The sequence below is a fragment of the Hipposideros armiger genome, unplaced genomic scaffold (genome assembly GCF_001890085.2).
Source record: "Hipposideros armiger isolate ML-2016 unplaced genomic scaffold, ASM189008v1 scaffold_7, whole genome shotgun sequence".
In the NCBI taxonomy this organism is placed as follows: Eukaryota; Metazoa; Chordata; class Mammalia; order Chiroptera; family Hipposideridae; genus Hipposideros; species Hipposideros armiger.
The window spans coordinates 2,741,685-2,767,186 of NW_017731357.1; the positions used below are offsets into that span (position 1 = coordinate 2,741,685).

Here is a 25,502-nt window from a genome sequence, read left to right on the forward strand (position 1 = left end):
ATATATACCCCTTCAATTTCTCTTCTCTTTATTATATGTGGTTTTATACTTATCTATATTTTGTCTTATTTCAGAAATGGATTTAAGGTGAGTTACTATGATGCAAAGAATTCTATAACATAACATGGATATACAAATAATAAAAGTGAGAGAAAAAAATAAAAGTAGGAAAGAACTATGGATCTAGGGTAAAGTTGACACACAAGAGAGAATTTACACATTCTGAAGTCATGGGCATTGACTAGAGGTCACCCACAGGCCAACTTTGAACTTCCTAGTGGTCAGCACAAATAGGAGACCACGAGTATGAAACAGCAATAAGTCAGCTGCTTAGGAGAAGGAATCTTAATGCAAAGCTCAAGAAGGAAATTCTCCACTGGCCACTCACAGGGTGGACCCTCTGGTGGCTGTATGGTGTTCTCAAAAGGAAGACAGCCAAGGACAGGAGCTCCAGGTGGCTGTTTCTGACAGCATTCCTTAGAACTAAACAATAGCATTCCACCAGACTACTGTTCAGTCAAAGCAATTCTGTAAGTGCATTGATCAGGCGCTGTAGCTCAGATGATGAACTCCCTGAGGTCCAGCTTAACCTGGGGTGCAAAGATGCCTCTTGCTACCCTCTAGATCAGCATTTCTCAACCTGTGGGTCGCGACCCCTTTGGGGGTCGAACGACCCTTTCACAGGGGTCGCCTAAGACCATCGGAAAACAAAAAGATATTTACATTACGATTCACAACAGTTGCAAAATTACGGTTATAGAGTAGCAACGAAAATAATTTTATGGTTGGGGGTCACCACAACATGAGGAACTGTATTAAGGGGTCGCGGCATTAGGAAGGTTGAGAACCGCTGCTCTTGATGAAGGAGGAGAGGAGAGGAGAATGCAAGAAGGTGGGACCTGGGATAGGTATCAGTCATCTACTGCTGCAATTTTGCTGTATAATAAATGACCTCAAAATCTCAGTATCATGCAAAATAAGCATTTATTTAGCTCACACATCTGTAGGTTGTCAGGGGTCAGTTGTTCTGGGCTAGGCCCTGCTGGGTTAGCTCTGTTCACATCTCTCATTTTCCCTCAGGGAGTACCAGGCTAACCTGGGCATATCATTCTCATAGAGATGGCAGAAATGAAGTCAGGGAATGAGAAACATGGAAGACCTCCTGAGGCCTAGACTCAGAACTGACACACCTTGACTTCCACATCATTGTATTGACCAAAGTAACTCCTGTGGCTGACCCCATTGTCAAGGAGCAGGAAAGCAACTGTGTCCCTTTAGAAGCTGGAAGAAGAAAGTCACGTGGGAAAGGTTGCGGATACAGGGAGGGGTGAAGAATTGAGGGCAGTGATACAACATCCTGCAGAGGGGATGGAAATGACTTTTGGAAAAGCTCACTGCCTGCTGAGGCATAGAGTACCTCTCCCTCTCTTCTGTGCTGGTTGTACCTGCTGCCATCATGCAGGTCTGTTCAGCTTGCAGGAAGCCTGGGCATGCATTGGCTGTGGCTGTGGGTAGTTACTATTGCTGCAAATAAGCTCTGGGCAAACTGGACCCTGGGAGTGATCATTGTGTGGCCTGGGAGGTTCTGTGCTCCAACACTTGTCAGAGCTGCTCCCTCCCACCCGGAGTGGAGAACATGGCCTCTGAAGAGTCAGAGAAATTAGGTTGTGACTCACAATCAGCTTCCCCATTTTCTTTTATCTTAATAGATTCTTGCTCACTTTTCCTTTATTTTTTTAATAAGTAGAAATGTCAAACTCAATATATGAGCATATTTACTTTATTTTTTGATTTAGAGCCACTTTTGCTTTATAGATGATGATATCAGCATATGGATTTTATGTATGACTTTTGAAACTTCTATATTTAGGCCTGGTATTCTGTGGTAATACACTAGGATTCATTATCTAATTTAAGTACAGGGCGTTTAAAACAAGGAGCCAGGAATAAGTTCTTAGACTCAAAATGATTTCTCTTTGACATTGCAAAGTTTAAGTTCTAGCCACTGTCAAAATGTAGTTGGGTCAGTTGCCTAGGTTGTGTCTATGACTTCTGATTCAGATAAGTGATTTAATCCTCATCCCAGTGCTGCCCTCTCCCAAGCTCAGAATTCTTCACAGAAGACCAAAACAAATCTAAAAATAGACCATGACAATAAAATGTAAGAAATTTTCCTACTTCATATTCTGATAAGGAAGTGAATCATTGTATTCGTTGATGGACTTATATTTCTTCCTTTTCTGATTTATTTTCTGGCATAGAAGACCAGTTGTCTCAATAACAGGCTGTCAATTGAACATAAGCCAAAGAAGCTACCCTGGGGCCTCTATGTGATTAAGTGGTTCTAGGGACGGGCCACTGTAAGGGTTGTTCATATTGTGAACTGCACAACTCTGGGGACAGCATGCATGAAGAGCCTCTTTTAGAGTCCCTCTAATAGTGGTTGTGGAATTGGGACAAAGCTCCCAGCTTTTACTCTGCCACTTATCCTCTTCTTTCTCTATCTACCCCAAATTTAACTTCTTGGACTCCAACTCAAAAGGTTGTCTTCTTCTCTCCCTCCCTCCTTCCTTCCCTCTTTTCATATTGACCTGGTCACATTTTTTTTAAAGATTTTTATTGGGGAATTTGGGGATGGGAACAGCGCTGGGGAATTGCGTGGAGGGGAACAGAGAAGTTGCTTTATGGTCACATTTATTTAGGATGGACATAGTGGGATCCCTTTTTCCCTGAACTGCCCCCTCACACATACACGCATGCCCATCTGTGACAGAGCTTGTGGAATTTGGTGAAGCCCAGCCACATCCCAGTGCCGAGACTGCTCTAGAGACCTCTTTGTAAGGTTGACCAAACAGAGTAAATCTAACTGTGCAGTGTAGGGGGGAGTTCATGCAGATTCCAAAATAGACTTTATTGCATGAAAAATTGGTTTTTGTTTATTTATTTATTTTTAGAAACTAGTTATGTTGTGGTTGCAACCAGATGTATGATGGTCTCAGCAAGGGCAGGCCATTTTGAAAAGCAAACAGATCAAAATATGGAAAGAGTTGTATTAAAATGTATAAAACACATATTTCCTGAATTAAAAATTAAACAGGAGGCACTCATAAGAGACTGGACATTATAGACAACTAGGTAGTAAACCAGATAATTGTCTTTAGAAACATCCCCAAACAGAGAGAAACAAGAAAGAGATTAAAACAATGAGAAAAAAGACAGCAGAAATAGAAATGGAACCAAAGTAATAAAAGCTAATTGTTTTAGAAAAATCCTTTTCGAAGCTAAAATAAAATGTATCTGGAAATTGAGATAATTCACTCTGTTCCATGTAAAATATGTGAAAAGAGATCACTAGATATACCTTGGTAAAAAATTAAAGGTCATAATTAAGGAAACAATCATAAACATCAAAGCAAAATATACACAAAACAAAGCTTAAAAACAACACCACCAGCAGCAGAACCAATGACCTAAAAACTAAAAAGATGTGGCCTCACGTAGCACAAGGAGACAGTGGATTAAATCTTCAGTGCTTTGAGGGTAAACAAATTGGGGACAAGTTGTTTTTTGTACATGGGGATAATATGTGTTTTTAAATCTTCAAGAAGTCAAAATATAGTTTTGTAAATAAATTACTCAAAGCAATACATTATTTTATTAAATTATTCTAGAAAATGAAGAGAAAAATAAAAAATTAAGAATTCAAGGAAGAAATTATTTATATAAAAATTTGAGAAAAGCCCATGAAGTATCTAATAACAGAATTATGGTTTAGCATTTTGTTTTCAGAAGATGTGATAACGCAAAATATATTAGTTAAATGAAAAAAGCAAACTATAAAATGTTTACAACTATTAAGAAAAAAAGACAATTAAACACCAATGCATAGGAAAGAGACTGCGTAGAAATGTACCAGAATGTTTACTTGGTTATATTTGGGTAGGGAGTGTGGATGGCTTTTCTTTCTTTTTTTTTTCTTGGTTTTATATGTTATCCAATTTCTCTATAATTAGAAATATGTTCCTTTTATAATGGAATAAAGCCAATAAATTTTATATTTTAAAGTGTGTGTTCAGAAAGAATTAAGAATCTGATTCTACTTTTTTGATATGAGTAAGTCTTGAATTACTAAGTTGATTGTAAGCACTCGGAGGGCACAGCGCTGGTCTTGTGTTCAGCCCATTATATGATGAGTAAATATCTGTGGGTTTATGTGTCGTCACCCTCCATGTAAGGCACACCCTTACCCTCCCTTGTCACAGGGCTCAGCATGACCTCTGAAACATCTGGCAGCCAGTTAGAAAGTTTAAAACAGAAAGCCCAACAAGTGAGGTTTGCTTGGAGACAAATAATCCCTGAACACAGGATGGGTGTTAATGAAAAGGAAGGTGGTAGAAAATGAATAACTTTGCTTGTAAATGAAATGAATATTCCTTCCTTCCTGCCCACATTGCAAGTTAATTACCATCAGCCAGACTTCCATTTGCTGTTACCAAAAAATCTTGATGTGATTTGAAAAACAAAAAACACTGTTGTCTTAGCTTGTTTGAATGCACCAAACTGTAGAAGAATTCCAGATGAGCATTTTAAAGTGTTTCTCCAATTGTACCTCTATGAAGAATACTGTTAATAATATACAGTAATTGCATGAAAATATTTCATTTCGTTTGGCTACATTTAAATAGCCCCAAAGTCGAGTGCACCAAGACATACCAGATTTCAAACTAAATACATTAAAATTACCATGTACATTCCACTAAATGTCAAAACAGGAAAAACAGTAGTATTTGATGTGAATTGAAGATTAGAGCAGTAACAGGGAGAAGGCTAGAAGCTGCTTACATTTATTTGGAATAAGAAAACAGGGTCAATGATTTTCAATGTAGATGTACTTCTCTTCAAAAAAAATATATAAAAAATCAGTTTACAAAGTAGATGAATTTGGCAGCAATTATTTATAGTCAAAAGATTCTTTAGTTTCCAAAGGACTTATGTCAGGGTTCAGTGTGCTTGCTTGTCATTGAGAACTTGACAGAAATTCAAAGAATTTAAAGCTAAGGTATTAGGTGCCATTACCACTTAAAAATGACCAAAATGAAGAAGAGTATATGTAATAGAGAGTGAAAGGGGGATCTCATTTGATATCTAAGAATTAAGCATTTGTGCAGCTTCTCAAATATATCCATTATATAAAGGAAGGCACAACTGGAGTGTATTTATCATTTCAGGGTGAATCCTGAATATGACTATTTAAAACAAAGAACTGAAAAATCTAAATAGACCGGTCAACAGTAAGGAAATTGAAACAATTTGCCAAAACCTCACCAAAAGCAAAGTCAAGTGCCAGATAGCTTCACTAGTGAATTCTACCAAACATTCAAAGATGATTTAATACCTGTTCTCCTCAAACTCTTCCAAACAATTGAAGAAGAGGTAATACTTCCTAACTCATTTTATGAGGTCAACATTACCCTGATACCAAAACCTGGTAAAAATAACACAAAAAAGAAAACTACAGACCAATATCTCTGATGAATCCAGATGCAAAAATCCTAAACAAAATACTAGCAAGTTGAATACAAAAATACATTAAAAAGAGTATACATCATGGACAAGTGGGGTTCATTCTAGGGGCACAAGGATGGCTCAAAAATGCAAATCGATCAATGTGATACACCACATAAACAAAATAAAGGATAAAAATCATGATTATATCAATGGATGCAGAAAAAGCATTGACAAGATACAACATCCATTTATGAATAAAACACTAATAAAATGTGTATACAAGGAAAGTACCTCAACATAATAAAGGTCATATACAACAAACCCTCAGATAATATCATACTTAATAGTGAAAAACTGAAAGCTTTTCCTCTAAAATCAGGGATGTCCCCTGTAATCACTGTTATTCAACATAGTATTGGAAGTCCTAGCCAGAGCAGTCAGGCAAGAGAAAGAAATAAAAGGCATCCAAATTGGGAATGAAGAAGATAAATTGTCACTTTTTGCAGATAACATGATTCTTTATTTAGAAAACTCTATAAAGACTCCACCATGAAACTATTAGAAACAATAAACAAATACAGTAAAGTGGCAGAATACAAAATCAATGTATAAAAATCCATTGCGTTTCTATATGCTAACAATGAACTTTCAGAAAAAGACATGCAAAAAAAATTCCTTTTGCAATTGCAACAAAAAGGATAAAATACCTAGGTATAAACTTAACAAAGGATGTGAAGGACCTATGCACTGAAAACTATAACATATTATTTTTTAAAATTGAAGACACAAAGAAATGGAAAGCTATTTCATGTTCATGGATTGGAAGAAACAACATAGTTAAAATGGCCATATTACCCAAAGCAATATACAGATTTCATTGCAACCCCCAATGGTGTTTTTTCAAGAAATAGAACAAAAAAATCACCAGATTTGTATAGAATCACAAAAGACCCCGAATAGACAAAGCAATCGTAAGAAAAAAGAACAGGGCTGGAGGTATCACACTCCCTGACTTCAGCTTGTACTACAAAGTGACAATAATCAAAACAGCATGGTATTAGCAGAAAAAGAGACATACAGACCAATGGAAAAAAATTGAAAATCCAGAAATAAACCCACATATATATGGTTAGATAATTTTCAACAAAGGAGCCAAAAACATACAGTAGAGAAAAGAAAGCCTCTTCAATAAATGGTGCTGGGAAAATTGGAAAGCCACATGCAAAAGAATGACACTAGACTGCTCTCTATCACCATTTATTGAAAGTAACTCAAAATGGATCAAAGACCTAAACATAAGACCTGAAACAATAAACTGCACAGAAGAAAGCATAGGTACTAAACTTATGGACCTTGGATTCAAAGAGCATTTTATAAATCTGACTTCAAAGGCAAGGGAAGTAAAAGCTAAAATAAATGAATGGGACTATATAAAACTATAAAGCTTCTGCACAGCAAAAGAAACCATCAACAAAACAAAGAAGCAACCAACAGAATGGGAGAAGATATTTGCAAACAACGCCTCAAATGAGGGGCTGATATTAAAAATATATAAAGAACTTGTACAACTTAGGAACAAAAATCAAATAATTCAATTAAAAAAATGAGCAGAGGACCTGAGCAGACACTTCTCCCAAGAAGACATACAAATGGCCAACAGATATATGAAAAATGCCCAACTTCACTAGCTATTAGGGAAATGCAAATTAAAACCATAATGAGATACCACCTCACACCTGTTAGAATGGCTGTTATCAACAAGACAATAACAAGTGTTGGAGAGGCTGTGGAGAAAAAGGAACCCTCATACACTGCTGGTAGGAATGTAAACTGGTACAGCCACTATGGAAAACAGTATGGAGGTTCCTCAATAAATTAAGAATAGAATTACCATATGACCCAGCAATTCTTTTACTTAGTATCTACCCAACAAATATGAAAACATTTATCCATAAAGATATATGTTCATTGCAGCAATATTCACTGTGGCCAAGACATGGAAACAACCAAAGTGTCCTTAGATAGATGATTAGATAAAGAAGATGTGGTATATATACACAATGGAGTATTACTTGGCCATAAGAAAAGATGAAATACTGCTATTTGTGACAATATGGATGGATCGTGAGCTTATTATGCCAAGTGAAATAAGTCAGACAGAAAAAGTCAAGAACCATATGACTTCACACATGTTGGTTGTAAAACTGAAAGCAACAAATGAACAAGACAAAGAAACAAAAACTCATAGACACAGACAAGATTTTAGTGGTTACCAGAGGGTAATGGTAGAGGGAGGTGGTTGAAGAGTGTAATAAAGAAGGCAAAAAATATGGTGATGGAAGGAAAATTGACTCTGGGTGGGTGGTGAATGCACAGTGCAATATATAGAGAATGGATTATAGAATTGTACACTTGAAACCTATATAATTTTACTAACCAATGTCACCCCCAATTAATTTAATAAGTAAATAAAAAAGAAGGAAATCCCTGACAGATGCTCCTCTAAAAGAATAAATAAATAAAATAAAACAAGTGTACTATTTTCCTTTTACATCCTGCAGATAAATTCTATGATTTTATTGATCAAAAACATTTCACATTTTTCAAAATAAACTTGCTTAACAGAAGTAATTCCAGTTTAATACAAGTTGAAACTATCTCTACTGTGGAATTATGAGAATAATAAAAATTGCTTATAGTTTATTGAGTGTTCATAGTTCCAGGCACTATGCTAAATGCTTTTCACACCTTGCTAACTTAATCCTCATTTTTCTTTTATTCAGCAAGCTATTGGGTTGTCGGAAAATTCATGATGTATTTTTGCAATGAAAAACAGAAAAAAATACGTCATGACTTTTCCTACAATCCAATATTTATTATAGAGTGCTTACTATATATCAGGGCTATTTAAAGTTTTGGGGATTTGGCAGTGAACAAAATAGACCAATATCCCTGACCTTTGTGGACCTTACGTTCCAGTAGGGGGATAAAGACAGTACACTGAATAAGAAAGTAAATGATATACTTGGTTGGAGAATGACGAATGCCCCTGAGCAAAAGAAAACAAAGAAGGGGTTAGGGAATGACAGACTTGTAGGGGAAGGAATCACACTTTTAAAAAGGATAGCCAGAGAAGTCCTCATGGAGAAGATGACACTTGAACAAATGGGAAGATGCCCTACAGGAGGTGAAGGACCAGACTGTGTAACCATCTTGGGGAAGAGCATTCCAGGTAGAGGGAACAGCAAGTTTGAGGAAGAACAACGAGTGCAGTGAGGTTGGTGCAGAGGAAAAGAGGGAACGAGGTCTCTGAGAGATACCAGAAGAGAGTACCACATCAGGTCTGGTAGGCCATTAGGAGGCTTTTCATGTGGCCATCATGAGACTTGGAGAGAGATGGCAAGCCCTCAAGAGGGTTTTGAAGGGAGATGTGACATGATATAACTCACATTTTGACAGGACCATCCTGGCTCTTGTGGTAAAATAAAATTCTATGAGACAGGTGGTCTTGGCCAATTTCACAGATGAGGAACACAGGCTCAAAGAAGTTAAGTAATTTACCAGAGTTCCCATTTATTAGTGAATTAGCAGGACTGGAATTTTAATCCAGGACTGTGTAATTCGAAAGCTCACAGTTTTCCCACTGAACCACACCACCTCTCAATTGCAAACAAGTTTGTGACCCAGGCTGGAGTAGATGATTTTCTTTTAGTTTGCAGTGACCTCTTTTTTCCCTTTTCTCTGGAATTCCTTGGCTTCTCTGGCATGGATACCATGTCTCACAACTCCAGGGGACACCATTTATACCATAAGTCTATAAATGTACTCTGTGGAGGTGGGCAGTGCCCAGCCAAAGTGTCAATATGTAATGGCCTTGTTCTCCAGTGAGGTTGAAGAGCTTTGTAAATGGTTCTGAACTATGATTAGGCCGGTAGCAAAACCTGCTTGGTCAGACATTTGTATTGGCCCCACTTTGATGTACAATGTGTGATCAAAAGATATGGTGAGTATTTAAATTAAAAAAATGTATTACAGTAAAAGACACATTGCCATTAATCCCCCTCAAAATACTCCCCCTCACTTCAAAAACACTTATCCCATTGTTCTTGCCACTTTCTGAAGCAGTTATGGAATTCCCCTCTTCGTGAGTGTCTTTTTTTTTTAAGATTTTTATTGGGGAATTGGGGGATGGGAACAGCGCTGGGGAATTGGGGGAAGGGAAACAGACAAGTTGCTGTCCTTTTGTTCTTCAGTCTAGTTGTGGAGGATGTTGCTTCACTGGCCCAAGTTGGCACCATCATTGCGCTCTTCCCAGGCGAGGCAGATCAGTCACCAGCTTCTGGACAGCCGCTCACTGCAGCTGCTGGCCCTCACGCTGGCTGCTGGCTACACATGGTAGCCCATGGCAACCCACTGCCACAGGGGCTACAGCCTACGCCCTCGCTGACGACTCATGGCAGCCGAGCTCCAGGTTGAGCTGTTGTTCAGCATCTTAGCTGTAGAGGGTAGTGTCATTGGCCCTCATATCTGGGATCCGAACTGGGGCCCTCTGGCGTCCCAAGCCAGCTCTTAACCACCGTGCCACTCGGCTGGCCCATCCTGAGTGTCTTTAGTTGTGCTGTCATGACTGCCTCAGTATCCTGAATTGTTTTGACTTTGGGGAAGAGCCACAAGTTGCACAGTGCCAGGTCTAGTGAATAAGGTGGATGAGGACACACCATAATGGTTTTTTTTAAAGATTTTATTGGGGAATTGGGGAATGGGAACAGCGTTGGGGAATCCAGGGAAGGGGGAACAGACAAGTTGCTGTCCTTTTGTTCTTCAGTCTAGTTGTGGAGGACGTTGCTTCTCTGGCCCATGTTGGTATTACCATTGCGCTTTCCTGGGTGAGGCAGATCGGTCGCCGTCCTCTGGACGGCTGCTCACGGTGGCTCTTGGCAGCTCACACCAGCTGCCAGCTGCTCACGCTGGCTGCCAGCCACACACGGTAGTTTATGGCAGCCCACTGCAGCCTACATCGTCGCTGGCAACTCACGGCAGCCCAGATCCAGGTTGAGCTGCTGCTCACCATCTTAGCTGTAGAGGGTGCACAGCGTCACTGGCCCTCATGTGGGATCCGAACTGGGCCCTGCTGCTCAGAGCTGGCGCCCCAAGCCAGCTCTTAACCAATGTGCCACTCGGCCGGCCGGACACCATAATGTTTTTAATGACAGAATTTGCCATATCAGAAGTGATGTGTGACACAGAGCATTGTGATGATGGAGGATGAAACCGTTTGCCCATTGCTTCTTAATGTGATGTTCATGATCCACGATTTATGGCACACTTTAAAACACACCTTCTCTCAACTGTAGCTCACATGTGACTGACTGCACCAAAAAAGTTGAAACTTGTCACACACTGTTACTAAGGTTCTACACACTGTTCCCCTTATTGAAGATCCCCGCCTTTCCATTGGATGGCACTCAGCAGCAGCATTCACCATTGCTTTTTGATCACACCTCGTATCTTTCCATTTGTCCTTCCTCTGACATATTCTGTCAGCTGCCTCCACCACTGTCTGCTGTCTGGAAATGCACTAGTTCAACAGTATGTCAGGCTGGGATGTAACTGATGGTAAGGCAGGTTTTTCTGCTGTGTATGGGCAGCTTAGGCCGACAAGTGTAGGAGAAAGCCTGAGGAAGTATAGGATGTGAGCAGGTGTGCTTGGCTTCTGATTAGAGGAAGCAAAACAGATTCTATTTGATGAATATCGAATTGAAGGAAATGATAAAGGGTGCTACCTAATGGTCATTAAAATTGTGACTTGGTTTAATTTCACCTCAACAGTTTTTCTTCTAATCCTTAGAGCCCAAGGCTTATACTCTTGAGCCCTTGTTTACTTCGAAACTAAACTTGTTCAGTTTGTATGAAAGACATTGCTTAGATTTGACAGTTTAATATGTAAGAAAATACTCTGAGATTCAGAACTTCAAAATGAAGTTTCGATTTACCATTACTTGACTGGATGACTTTAATGGAATTATGTCTTGTAAAACTGTTTAGCGTATTTCATGTTTCAGAATTTTGCACAGTAACCTCAATATCCTAGAGCAGTTTGGCATTGGTTTTTTTTTTTGAGTCTTGTAACTTTAATTACAAAAACAGAAAATCATGGCAGTATTCCTTATAAGATTAACTGAAGAATATTGTGAGGACCTGAATAAAACATTAGTTCCAGTAATGTAGTGCAATGTTGGGTAAAGGCAAAGGTGACTTACCATTTGACTCTTTTAAGATTAGCAGTAGTGATCACAGAACACTAGATAAAAAAAATTATAGCTGCTTTTTAAAATGCATGTTTAATGTACCTTAAATAATTGGGTAGGAAGTACCAAGATCAGACTTTGCCCTCAGACCTTATTTCAGGTTCACCCTGAAGGTTTGATGGAAGTTGGCTTTGTTTCTTTGGCTGCTGCTGAGCAAAAATGGAGTATGCAGAAAATAAGTTGGTGAGTCCTCAAGAGACTGAACATAGAATTGCTATATTACCCAGCAATTCCATTCCTGGGTATATATACCCAAATAATTAAAAACAGGTGGTCAAACAAAAACTTATACATGAATGTTCATAGCAGCACTATTCACAATAGCCAAAATGTAGAAACAACCCAGATGTCCATTGATGCATGAATAGATAAGGAAAATGTGGTATATCTGTACAGTGGAATATTATTCAGCCATAAAAATGAATCAAATACTGATACATGCTACAACACGGAGAAACATGAAAACATTATGCATAACAAGAGAAGCCGGACACAAAAGACTATACTGGATGATTCCATTTATATGAAATATGAAATACCCAGAATTGTTAAATCTGCAGAGATAAAGCAGATTAGTGGTTGCCAGGTGGGAAGAGGGCTAGAGGGAAGGAGGAAAACGCAGTGACTGCTTCTTTGGGGTGCTGAAATGTTTTGGAACTAGATAGAGGTGGTGATTGCACAACATGATGGTACTAAATGCTAATGGTGGCAGCCACTTGAATTCTGCAAGATAAGGCTTGCACTTCCCGGTTGGGATTGCTGGTACCGGGACCTGCCTCGCTTGGTGCAGCGGGCACAATGGCAGCCACTCTGGGGCCCTTAGTGTCCTGCATAATGGAGAGCAGTTTTAAGTCTGGGGCAGCTTGTTTGAAACTCTCACATCAAGCCATGGAAAGCCATGGAATACTGAGCCTTTTAAAACCCAAGCGTACAGAAACCCAGCAGATATAAACTTTAACTGCAGTGAGGCCAGGATAATTTCAGTTTATCCAATGAAAGGGAAAATAAACTTTTATGATCTGTTGTTGCTAGAATAAGTTTAGAATAAGCTAGAATAACCAGTACCTTCAGTTAGTTAAAGGTATGTGGAAAGTTTCTTGTCATTGCCGCACACGTTCTTTTTCCTGATCCTTGGGTGCATGCCACTTGTTCTTCACACCATTTCCTACCCTCAAAAGGAAAAAGCTTTCAAGTGCTTGTTTCTCTGATGATGAAAGTAATATGTGATTATTACAAAAATTTTGGGAAAAGCAGACACTATATATATATATATATATATATATATATATATATATCTCAGCAATCAGGGATAATGCTATAGATGTTTTGGCATGTATCCTTCCAGTCTTTTTTTCTATGAATATGCATGTACCAGTATCTTCAGTTTCATCATACTACATTTATCAACATAGCATGGACGTCTTTCATACCATTATTTTATTGTGGTAAAAGACACATAACATAAATTTACCATCGGTGGCATTTAGTACATTCACAATGTTTTTGCATGTATGAAGACTGATTATTCCATGACCAGTTTTATAAATGAGCTCGGGGCTTTTCTTGGAGTAATTTCTCTGTGGTCACTTAGTCATCTGTCAGAGATGGTTGGTGACTCAGGGTTTCTGAAATTATTTTCTCTTACTTATTTATGCTGGTCAGTCATAGCCCTCAAAGCAGAGGTCATGGACGGTAAAGGGAATAGAGGCCTGTATAAAATCAGCTCAAAACCCACTGCCTTTGGGAAGTTTTCCCTGATTAAGCTGCAGTCCATCCGGTCAGTCTGTCTCCTGTGTCCCAACAGAAGAGGAGCAGAATAGAACGCAGGAGCTTGGGCTTTGAAGCCAGACTGTGAGTGTTCACATTCTGGCTTTCTTGACATTGGGCATATTCCATAACATTTTTGTGCCTCAGTGTCCTCATCTGTAAAATGGGGATAATAGTACACCTTCTGGGCCAGATGAGATGATTCATGCCCAAAGTACCCGGCAGCACAAGACCTGGCAAATAGGTAGTACTCAACAAATGGACAGGTTTCTTATTACTCAGTTCATCCAAGTGGCCTTCCGAGTTTGTGGTATTGAGGACTCATTGGTATGCTTGGACAGCCCAAATAGATTATAGACCCTGAAAAGTTTCTGTTTTCCACACAGTGAGCCTCCGGCCAATATTACTGATTGACTATTTGAACCAAACTGAGTTGCTGCAGTCGTGGGGTCTTCCTGGTTGAATTTGGCCTTCATGTCCCATTAGAAAAAAAAACCAACCCAGAAGCAAAGCGAAACAAACAAAAAAGCCCCCCAAAATCCCGAGAAGTGAATGTAGGTGAAATGCAGTTCTTTCAGATAGGTCAATATCGTAGCTGTTGGGCTTTCCTATACTCTTACGAAAATTCTTGACTAGGAGAGCTTAGAATTATTAAATGATAATTATAATGACAAGAAATAAATAAAAGAACTAAAAGGCATTATTATGAAAGACCAGTCTACAGCAGAAGAACCAATAAAATCTTTTATTCCCTTATTTATTTGTGATTCTTGGGAACAGAATTATTTCCAGTAAGTAAATTTTCTAGACGGTGGAAGCTTATTCGTTTAACCAGCATAACAGTGTGCATTTTAACTATTTTGATGTAATTCTTTCTAATGTATGTTGTATGGTTTATGGCTTTCATATAGAGAAAAAATAATTCAGCCAATTTGTTAGGCTTTGACTCTTCATTGCTAATATGTTGTTGTCATTTTTTTTTTTAGCTCTGCCAAATAATCTCAGTGCCATTTGCCTTCTAAAGACTTAGACAACTGAACCCTTACTCAGCTCTTTTTCACATTTAACTTTTTCATTTTTTCCTCATTGGCAGGATGTGTCAGTTTTTACTTTTTACTACAGAAATGTGCATAATTGCTTTCCCCATCTCCAAAACACCTTTCTAATTTACTGATTTATAAATTTTATACCCTGGGAAACCAGATCCCCAAGTCTCTTACTATTTTGTATAGAGTAAGATTAATAGGCATTGAATGAAGTCATGTATTTAGTGACAGGTTTTTTGACCATTCAAGCACTTAAAAAATTTACTTCCTAGTTGCAGCCCTGTTATCTGGTAGAAGTTTGACTCTGGGCAAAATGCCATTTTATTTATAAGCTGTAGTGCTTATGTTTTTCCATTCTAGCACTGGTGTCTTCCTGCTGCTCCTAAGCTTAGTACAAAAATTAAAGAAAAATAATCATCTGTCCTCTATACAGTTGGTAAAAGTTTTATAAAATGGGGTTTGGATATTTTTAATATAAAGAGAAGTAAAATATTCTTACATATAGTTACATGAGTGTTTTTTCACTTTCTTTACAGAGACATAGTGATGACTATCGCTGCTGGAAAACTCATAGAACAAGAATTTGTAACCATTGCACGTCACTACAGGGTGCCCGATGACCCTTGTCTAGACATGAATGTCCTTATTGCAATGGCCCATGAACAGCTCAAGAAAAATAATTTTGAGAGTTTTGAAAGACTCATTTATAGATGTGTATACCAAGATCGAGAAAAGTAAGCTTTTATTTTATTGATTCTAGTAAATCATTTAAGTTTTTGTGAACCTGAGTAATAAAGGAATTTATATTTTATCTAAAAGGGCAAAAAGAAAATTGACATTGTCTCATCATACTCCACTGTTTAGCAAAGCCACCTTAAGTCATTTTTTGGAAAATATCTGGGGTAAAAGTATTTCATAGTGATGGTGAGCTTTGTTTGTTGATGGAATAGAGGAAGCCCTGTATCTTCAAAAGAATAGGATGCTCCTTTGCATTTTCTTTTAATTGGTTTCTAGAAGCTTTCAACTGAAACATAGCAAATCAAGATGTTAGAAGGTTTAATTCTGAGATGTCTTCTTATTTTACTGATGACAGATTTATAAATGTGACTTTTATGATAAACAGAACAGGAAATTTGCAAATAAACTTTCCATAGAATTTGAAATTATTTCTTCTTGAAAATAACAAAGCTCAGCATAATCTATTTCTAGTACATTTATCATGTTTGTATTGAGCTTTATTAAGTCATTAAGTCATTGTTATAAATAACTGGAGCCCCCATCTTAATGTTTTGGTGTTCATCTTACCTACAGACCTGATACAGTGGGGTCCGGGGGGAATTACTCATCTGGAGTTAGAAAATCTTAGTTTTAACTCCAGCTTCTAATTTTGTTACTACACACCACTGCCATCTCTCTTCCCCATGACCCCTTCCCTTTTCCTCAAACCTGATGTCTGCACCCAAATGGCCAGCTTCATACCCTAAATATCTTTGAAGGTCCTGTAGTTTATTTTATTAATTAACATGTTTTCCCCCTAATCCAAGTATATCCTCATGGAGTTTTTATAAACATGGTATTTTTCCTTGAATCTTTTTTTTTTTTTTTTTAAATTGTCATTTTGGTTTTGTGACTTCTTTTTTTTTTTTAAAGATTTTATTGGGGAATTGGGGAAGGGGAACAGGGTTGGGGAATTGGGGAAGGGGAACAGCCAAGTTGTCCTTAAATCTTAGTTGTGGATGGTGCAGCTAGCTCAGCTCCAAGTCCAGTCACCATCTGGCTGCCCATTAGCAGCTTGCGGCCCTGTTCAATCTTGGTTGCGGGTGGGTGTAGCCCACCATCCCATGCAGGAGTCAAACCGGAAACCTTGTTGTTAGGAGCACGTGCTCTCACAAGCTGAACCATCCTGCCATCTGTTGGCAGCTCAGCAGCAACTCAGCTCGGGCGCAGCTCACTGGCCCATGTGGGAATCAAACTGGCGACCCTGTTGCTCAGAGCTCTCACTCTCAAGCAAGCTCTTAACCAACTGAGCCACTCGGCCGGCCCTTTCCTTTAATCTTTAAGCTTACGTGAGCCTCCCAGGGGATGTGTGGCCTAAGCTTTGCCTGACCCTGGCTCTGCCTTCCACCCTGGTGGTACCCCCTCCCCAGGGTGAAAAGCGTGTCCCTCCTTCTCTAAAGGAACACCTCTCAGAATAATGGGGCTGCTTGATCAGACAGCTCTGAGGTTCTTCCAGATAAGACAAGCTTTAATTCTAGACATAAATATTCTCTCATCATCTTATAATTTCATTGCAAAGAAAGAAGCCCACTTTCTTTCCTGTTGGTTCTAATTTTGCCTGTCACCGAGAACATTGACTGAGTAAGTGTATTGGAAAAACACTTCTGTGCCCCCAGCACGCTGGGGAAAATGACTTTTTGGCTGCTGTGGAGAAACCATCTTACAAAATTGGGGTGAATGTTAATACCCCAGCTGGGCCTTCTAGGTTGTAGGCTTTGAGTCCAAGGAAAAGACTAGAAAAACACGCTCAAGTCATATAATACTTGCATTGGAGGCTCTAGATGCCTCTTAAATTAATGGGGGACAGTTCAAGGAATGTAATTGATAATGTGAATATTTTGTAGGGTGTCAGGTGGTCACATGTCTTGCATCATGGATGGGGAAGAGGCTTGATCACTGCACTGTACACCTGAAGCTGATGTTGTATAATATTGTATGTCAACTATAAGTGAATATATATATATATATACACACATGTATATATATATGTATATATATGTATATGTGTATATATATATATAAATATATATAGTCATGGGACGTGGAGTATAGTGTGGGAGTGGAGTCAAGGGATTTGTAATAGATATGCATGATATTGGGGGGGAAATGGGGCAGCGGATTGGGGGAGGGGGGTTGTCACTTCGAGGGGTAAAAAGTATAACTATTGCACTGTGTTGTACAGCTGAAACTAATTCTAAAAAATGTGTATTTCATAATAAAACATAATTTAATTAAAAAAAGAGATGTTCTCAACTATCAGGACCATTTTGACAAGTGGTCAAGACTGAAGATCAATTACTTAGAGCAACAATCTTGGCTGCAGCCTTAATAGGCTATACCAGGGGTTGGCAAACTTTTGAGACGGAAGAGCCAATCCTGTCCCTCACAACAATTTTAAAATTATTCAAGAGCCATAAAACAAATGAGATCACCATTATGTGAATAATATGCTTGAAAAATTTTGTAAATGAAGCTATGATAGTTTTTATTTTCAATTTTACTTCAGAGCCACATGTATGCACCCAAAGAGGCGCATGTGACTTGCGAGCCACAGTTTGCCGACCCCTGGGCTATACTATCACCAACCAAGGATCTGAATCTTGATGGAAAGGCCTTTGTAAGGACAGAATCTGGTAACTTCAGAAATGGAAACATTTGATGAAATGCAATATGACTGTTTTTCCTTACTGTGAATTCCAATACCAATTTTCATATGCACAGTTTTAGAAAATAATGCATTTTCATTCCTATAGTATACAATTGTTACTCTAGAGAACCAATGTGTATGAAAGCTGTTTTATTTTGTTTTAATCCAGAAAAAATGTATTGCCCAGCAAAGACATCAGAAGACTGTGCAAGTCCTGCAGGTTACCTTTGATTGATGATCTTCTAGGATCCTTACTGTCCATGTAAGTGAAAGCTGGACCTTTCATGGGAATTGTCCTGCATATTTTTGTTTGGGGTACTATTCCTGGTTTTACATTTACCTTTAATTACCTTTGATTTACCCTTGACTGTTTTTTTTTTTTATTGGGAAGGAGAACAGTGTTGGGGAATTGGGGAAAGGGAACAGCCAAGTTGTTGTCCTTCAACCCTAGCTGTGTAGTGCGCAGCTAGCTCAGCTCCAAGTCCTGTGGCTATCCGGCCACTCATCGGCAGCTCGTGGCCACTCGGGTGTCGTGTTCAATCTTGTTGCGGGTGGGCATAGCCCACCATCCCATGCTGGAGTTGAACCAGCAACCTTGTTAAGAGCATGTGCTCTCACCAGCTGAGCCATCCTGCCACCTGTTGGCAGCTCAGCGGCAGCTCAGCTCGGGCGCAGCTCACTGGCCCATGTGGGAATCGAACCCGCGACCCTGTTGCTCAGAGCTCGCACTCTTAACCAACTGAGTCACTCGGCTGGCCCTACCCTTGACTGTTTTGATTATATTATTGAGGACACACCTCCGTTTAACTATTACAAAAGGAAAAGTTAGTTATGATTTTGAATGTTAGAGAGTCTATTATGAATTATTATTTTATCTTTTTAACATTAAGACACATTTGCATACACACAGGTTCCTGGGACAAAATGGAAATGTACAACTTCATTGGTTATAAGGGTATTAGATGTAAAATTCAGGCTAGATTTTTCTTCCTTGTTATTATTTTTTATTAACTTCAGGTATACAAAACAACATAGTGATTAGACATTTACACCCTTCACAATGTGATAACCCCAACAGGTCTACTACCCATCTAACATTGTACATAGTTATTACAATACCATTGACTATATTCCCTATGCTGTACTTTACATCACATGACTATATTTTTAAATTATACTTTGCATTCAATATTATTTTATATTAGTTTCAGGTGTACAGCATAGTGGTTAGACATTTATATAATTTATGAAGTGATTCCCCCCAATAAGTCTAGCACCCACCTGGCACTATACATAGTTTTTACAATATTATTGACTGTATTCCCATAATGTATTTCACATTCCCGTGACTATTTTGTGACTGCCAATTTGTACTTCCTAATCCCTTCACCTTTCTCACCCATCTCCTTAAAACTTTCAAATCTGGCAACCATCAATTTGTTCTCTGTATCGATGAGTCCGTTTCTGTTTTCTTTGTTTGTTTATTCTGTTCTTTAGATTCCGCATATAAGTGAGATCATATGGTATTTGTCTTTCTCTGTCTGACTTATTTCACTTAGCATAATATTCTGTAGGTCCATCCATGTTTTCACAAACGGTTGAGCTTTCACTCTTTTTTATGGCCGAGTAATACTCCATTGTATATACAGATGTATACACATGTTAAGAAAGGAAAAAACTGTATTAAAATTATAATACTCAATATATTCCAGTAACAAGGGATGAATACAAGTCACATGTATACATTTTTGGGGCACCCCTGGTATGTACCACAATTTCTTTATCTAATCGTCTATTGATGGGCATTTTGGTTGTTTCCATAGCTTGGCTATTGTGAATACTGCTGCAGTAAAAATAGGGGTGCATATATCTTTTTGAATTAGTGTTTTGTATGTTCTTGGATAAATACCCAGGAATGGAATTGCTGAGTCATAATGTATTATAGTTCTATTTTTAATTTTAATAGAACCTCGAAACTGTTCTTCATAGTGGCTGCACCAATTTGAATCCCACCAATGGTGCACAAGGGTTCCCTTTTCTCTACATCTTCAGCAGCACTTGTTTGTTGATTTATTAATGATAGTCATTCTGACAGGAGTGAGGTGATATCTTATTGTAGTTTTTATTTATGATGTTGATTAGTGATATTGAGCATTTTTCATATGTCCATCTGTATGTCCTCTTTGGAGAAATGTCTATTCAGGTATTCTGCCCATTTTTTAAGTGGATTGTTTGGGGTTTTTTGGTGTTGAGTTGTGTGAGTTTTTTGTAAATTTTGGATATTAACCCCTTATCAGATGTATCATTGGCTGATAACGTCTTTCATTCAGAATGATGTCTTTTCATTTTGTTGATGGTTTCCTCTTCTGTGCAAAAATTTTCAGTTTGATGTACTCCCATTTATTTATTTTTTCTTTTGTTTCCATGGTCAGAGGAGATATATCAGAATAAATATTACTAAGGGTAATGTCTGAGAATTTACTTCCTATATTTTCTTCTAGGAGTTTTGTGGTTTTAGGTCTTACATTTAAGCCTTGAATCCATTTTGAGTTTATTCTTGTATATGGAGTAAGAAGATGGTGCAGCTTTATTTTTTTACATATATCTGTCCAGTTTTCCCAGCAGCATTTATTGAATAGACTGTCTTTACCCCAATGTACAGTCTTACTTTCTTTGTCATAAATTAAGTGACCATATAGGCATGGATTTATTTCTGGGCTCTCTGTTTTGTTCCATTGATCTGTGAGTCTGTTTTTTATGCCCAAACCATGCTGTTTTGATTACTGTGGGCTGTAGTATAGTTTGATATCAGGTACTGTGATACCTTCAGTTTTGTTCTTTTTCATGATTGCCATGGCTATTTGTAGTCTTTTATTGTTTCATATAAATTTTAGGATTATTTGTTCTACTTCTGTGAAAAATGCCAATGTATAGATTTCACTGAATCTATATATTGCTTTGGGTACTATGGACATTTTGCCTATATTAATTCTTCCTATCCATGAGCATGGTATGTGTTTCCATTTATTTGTATCTTCTTTAATTTCTCTCATCAATGTCTTATAATTTTCTGAGTACAGGTCTTTTACTTTCTTGGTTAAATTTATGCCTAAGTATTTTTTTTGATGCAACTGTAAATGGGATTGTTTTCTTACTTTCTCTTCCTGATAGTTCTTTATTGATTTATAAAAATGCCACCAATTTCTGAATGTTAATTTTGTATCCTGCTACTTTACTGAATTCATTTATCAGTTCTAATAGTTTTTTGGTGGAATCTTTGGGGTTCTATCTATGTAGTAGCATGTCACCTGCAAATGATGACAGTTTTACTTTTTCCTTTCCCTTTTGGATACCTTGTATTTCTTTTTCTTGTCTAATTGCTGTGGCTACGACTTCCAGGACTAGGTTGAATAAAAGTGGAGAAAGCTGGGCATCCTTGCCTTGCTCCTGATCTTAAGGAAAACGCTTTTAGCTTGTCCCCATTAAGTATGATATTAGCTGTGGGTTTGTCATACATAGCCTTTGTGATGTTGAGATATGTTCCCTCTATTCCCACTTTGCTGAGAGTTTTTATCATAAATGGATGGTGGATTTTGTCAAATGCTTTTTCTGCATCTATTGATATGGCCATTTGATTTTTGTTTTTCATTTTGTTTATGTGGTGTATCATGTTGATTTGCAGGTATTGAAGCAACCTTGTATACTAGGAATGAATCCCACTTGATCATGGTGTGTGATATTTTTAACATATTGCCGAATTCACTTTGCTAATATTTTGTCGAGGATTTTTGCATCTGTGTTCATTAGGAATATCAGCCTGTAGTTTTCTTTTTTCGTAATGTCTGTCTGGTTTTAGAATCAGGGTAATGGTGGCCTTTAAAATTAGCTTGAGAGCCTTCCCTTCTGGATTTTTTGGAATAGTTTGAGGAGACTAGGTGTTAATTCTTTTTTGAATATTTGGTAAAATTTACCTGTGAAGCCATCTGGTGTAGGACTTTTGTTTGTTGGGAGCTTGTTGATTACTGATTCAATTTTGTAAGTAGAATTTGGTCTGTTCAGATTTTCTGTTTCTCCTTGATTCAGCCTTGGAAGATTGCATCCTTCTAGGAATATATCCATTTCTTCCAGATTGTTCAATTTGTTGGCATACAGTTGCTTGTAGTATTTTCTTAAAATTTTTCATATTTCTATGGTGTCCATTGGCACTTCTGCTCTTTCATTTCTGATTTCATTTATTTGGGTCTTCTCTCTTTTTTCCTTGATGAAGTGGTTAAAGATTTGTCAGTTTTGTTTATCTTTTCAAAAACCAGCTCTTGATTTCATTGATCTTTTGCATTGTTGTTTTAGTCTCTATTTTACTTCTGTTGTGATCTTTATTATTTCCTTACCTGTGCTCGCTTTGGGCTTATTTTCCTGTTCATTTCCAAGTTCCCGTAGGTGTAAAATTAGACTGTTTTTTTTAGATTTTTATTGTTTCTTTAGGTAGGCCTGCATTTCTACACATTTCCCTCTTAGGGCTGCTTTTGCTGTGTTCAATATATTTTATGTCATTGTGTTTTCATTTTCCTGTGTTTTAAGGTATGTTTGATTTCTTCCTTCATCTTATTGTTGACTCATTCATTATTTAATAGCATGTTATTTAGCCTCCATGTGTTGGTATGTTTTTCGTTTTTTTTTCCTTCTAATTGATTCACAGTTTCATACCATTGTGGCCACAGAAGACTATTGATATGATTTCAGTCTTCTTAAATTGATTGAGACTTGTATTGTGACCTAACATGTGGTCTGTCTTGGAAAATGTTCCATGTGCACTTGAAAAGAATGTATATTCTGCTGCTTTGGGGTGAAATGCTCTAAAAATATCAATTAAATATATTTGGCCTAGTGTATCATGTAAGGCCCTGTTTGCTTGTTGATTTTCTGTCTGGAAGATCTGTTCATTGGTTTCTGTGGGTGTTAAAGTCTTCTACTATGTGTTACTGTTGATGTCCACCTTTGTGCCAGTTAATATTTGTTATATATTTAGGGGTTCCTAGGTTGGGTGCATAGATATTTACTAGGGTTATGTCCTCTTGTTGGATTGATCCCTTTATCATTATGGAATGTCCTTCTTTGTCTCTTATTATTTTCATTTTAGAGTGTATTTGATCCGATATAAGTATTGCTACTCCAGTTTTTTTTTCTCATTTCCATTTGCATGAAATATCTTTTACCATTCCTTTATTTTAAGTCTGTTTGTGTCTTTCAATCTGAGGTGGGTCTCTTGTATACTACAGCATATGCATTGTTCTTAGTTTCTTATCTATTCAGCTATCCTAGGTTTTTTGATGGGAACATTTAATCCATTTACTTTGAAAGTGATTATTGACAGGTACATATTGCCATTTTATTATTGATGTTTTTTTATCTTCTTTTGTTTGTGTGTGTGTTTTTACTCTTCTTTTTCTTAAGTCCTTTTAACATTTCTTGTAACACTGGTTTGGTGGTAACAAATTCCTTTAGCTTTTTCTTGTCTGGGAAGCTCTTTCTTTCTTCTTCAATTTTAAATGGTAACCTTGTTGGTTAGAGTAGTCTTGGTTGTAGGCCTTTGCTTTTTATCACTTTGAATATTTCCTGCCACTCCCTTCTGGCCTGCACAGTTTCTGTTGAGAAATCAGCTGATAATCTTATGGGAGCTCCCTTGTAAGTAACCAGTTGTCTTTCTCTTGCTGCTTTAGGATTCTCTCTTTGTCTTTAACCTTTGTCTTTTTAATTATTATGTGTCTTGGTGTGGGCCTGTTTGCATTCATCTTGTTTGTGACTGTACTTTATAGGCTTATATGTCTATTTCCTTCACCAGGTTAGTGAAGTTTTTGGTCATTATTTCTTCAAGTAGATTCTCGATCCCTTGCTCCCTCTCTTCTCCTTGTGGTACTCCTATGATGTGAATTTTGTTATGCTTGATGTTGTCCCTGAGGTCCCTTAAACTACCTTCTTTTTTAAAAAATTCTTTTTCTTTTTGTTGCTCCAATTGGGTGTATTCTACTACCTTCTAAATTGCTGATTCGATCCTCTACTTCATCTGATCTGCTGTTGAGTCCTTCTAGTGTAGTCTTCATTTCAGTTATTGTGTTCTTTATTTCTGATGGTTCTTTTGTATGGTTTCTATGTCCTTCTTTATGCTTACTATCTCTTTGTTAAAATCCTCACTTAATTCTTTAAGCATTCTTATAACCAATGTTTTAAACTCTGTCTGTGGTAGGTTGGTTGCCTCCATTTCATTTAGTTCTTTTTCTGGAGATTTCTTCTTTTATTTACGATATGTTTCTTTGTCTCCTCATTCTCAATACCTCTCTGATTGCTTCTATGTACTAGGTAGACCTCCTATGTCTCTCAGTCCTTGCTGGGTGGCCTTATGTAGTATGTGTCCTGTGTGGTCCAGTGGTGCAGTCTCTCTAATAACCTATGCGTATGTTCCAGTAGTGTTCCTTGTGTATGGTGTGTGTGTTCTCCTGTGTAGTTGAGCCTTGATTTCTTTTGCCACATCAGTGTCTGGGATTGAGCCCAAGGTTGACTGGCTGTGAAGATCAGCTATGCACACAGTGTATGAACTGCTGTGTGAGGGCCGACCCCCCAGAGTGGAGTCAGGATGCTCTTGTGCCTACTGAGACACCCTTTGGGTGTGCCTCTTGTAGGGCTAACCCAGTAGTGCTCTGGTGTGGTCTGAAGCCAGGCTGGAGGGTATTGTTTCTGGTGTCTCTTGGGAGGCTCTCCCATGCAGGCCAATTTCAGCCTTGCCTGTGAGAGGCCTGAGGTTACCTGATAGGAGCTACAAAGCTATATGTGGTTGGCTGCTGGCTGTGCTCAACCTAGAGGCGTGTGGGGCTGGCCTTGCTGTGAACCAAGGCTACCTGCCACCAGAATTGTGCCTGGGGCAGCTTAGTAAAAGGTCTAGGGTCCCCCTAGGCCTGTTGCCATCTCCCAGCTGCCTGTAAGGCCCATCCTTTAAAAGAGCCTCCTTAGGGGTCCGGCTGAGTGGCTCAGTTGGTTAAGAGCGCGAGCTCTGAGCAACAGGGTCACCTGTTTGATTCCCACATGGGCCAGTGAGCTGCGCCCAAGTTGAGCTGGCAGGATGGCTCAGCTGGAGAGAGCACATGCTCCTAACAACACGGTTGCTGGTTCACTCCCACATGGGATGGTGGCTACGCCCACCCGCAACTCAAATTGAACACGGAACCTTGGGCTGAGCGGCCACGAGCTGCCAATGGACAGCTGGATGGCGACTGGACTTGGAGCTGAGCTAGCTGCACCCTCCACAAGTACGATTGTAGGACAACAACTTGACTGTTCCCCTTTCCCAATTCTCCAACACTGTTCCCCTTCCCCAATTCCCCAATAATAAAAAAAAATGTGAATGAGCAAGTTTTTTTTTTTAAAGAGCCTCCTTAGGTGCACTTGCTGGTCTGGTTG

At 38.3% G+C, this 25,502-nt stretch overlaps 1 protein-coding gene across 2 annotated transcripts in view; it reads left to right on the forward strand.

Annotated features, from left to right (window-relative positions):
* EFHC2 (EF-hand domain containing 2) overlaps positions 1–25,502 on the forward strand; it is a 373,002-nt gene that overhangs the window by 318,653 nt on the left and 28,847 nt on the right. For both annotated transcript variants that reach the window (XM_019649716.1, XM_019649708.1), the window contains exons 12-13: positions 15,166–15,363; positions 18,223–18,315. In XM_019649716.1, the coding sequence (XP_019505261.1) occupies positions 15,166–15,363; positions 18,223–18,315 (291 nt within the window). The remainder of the gene's footprint in view (positions 1–15,165; positions 15,364–18,222; positions 18,316–25,502) is intronic.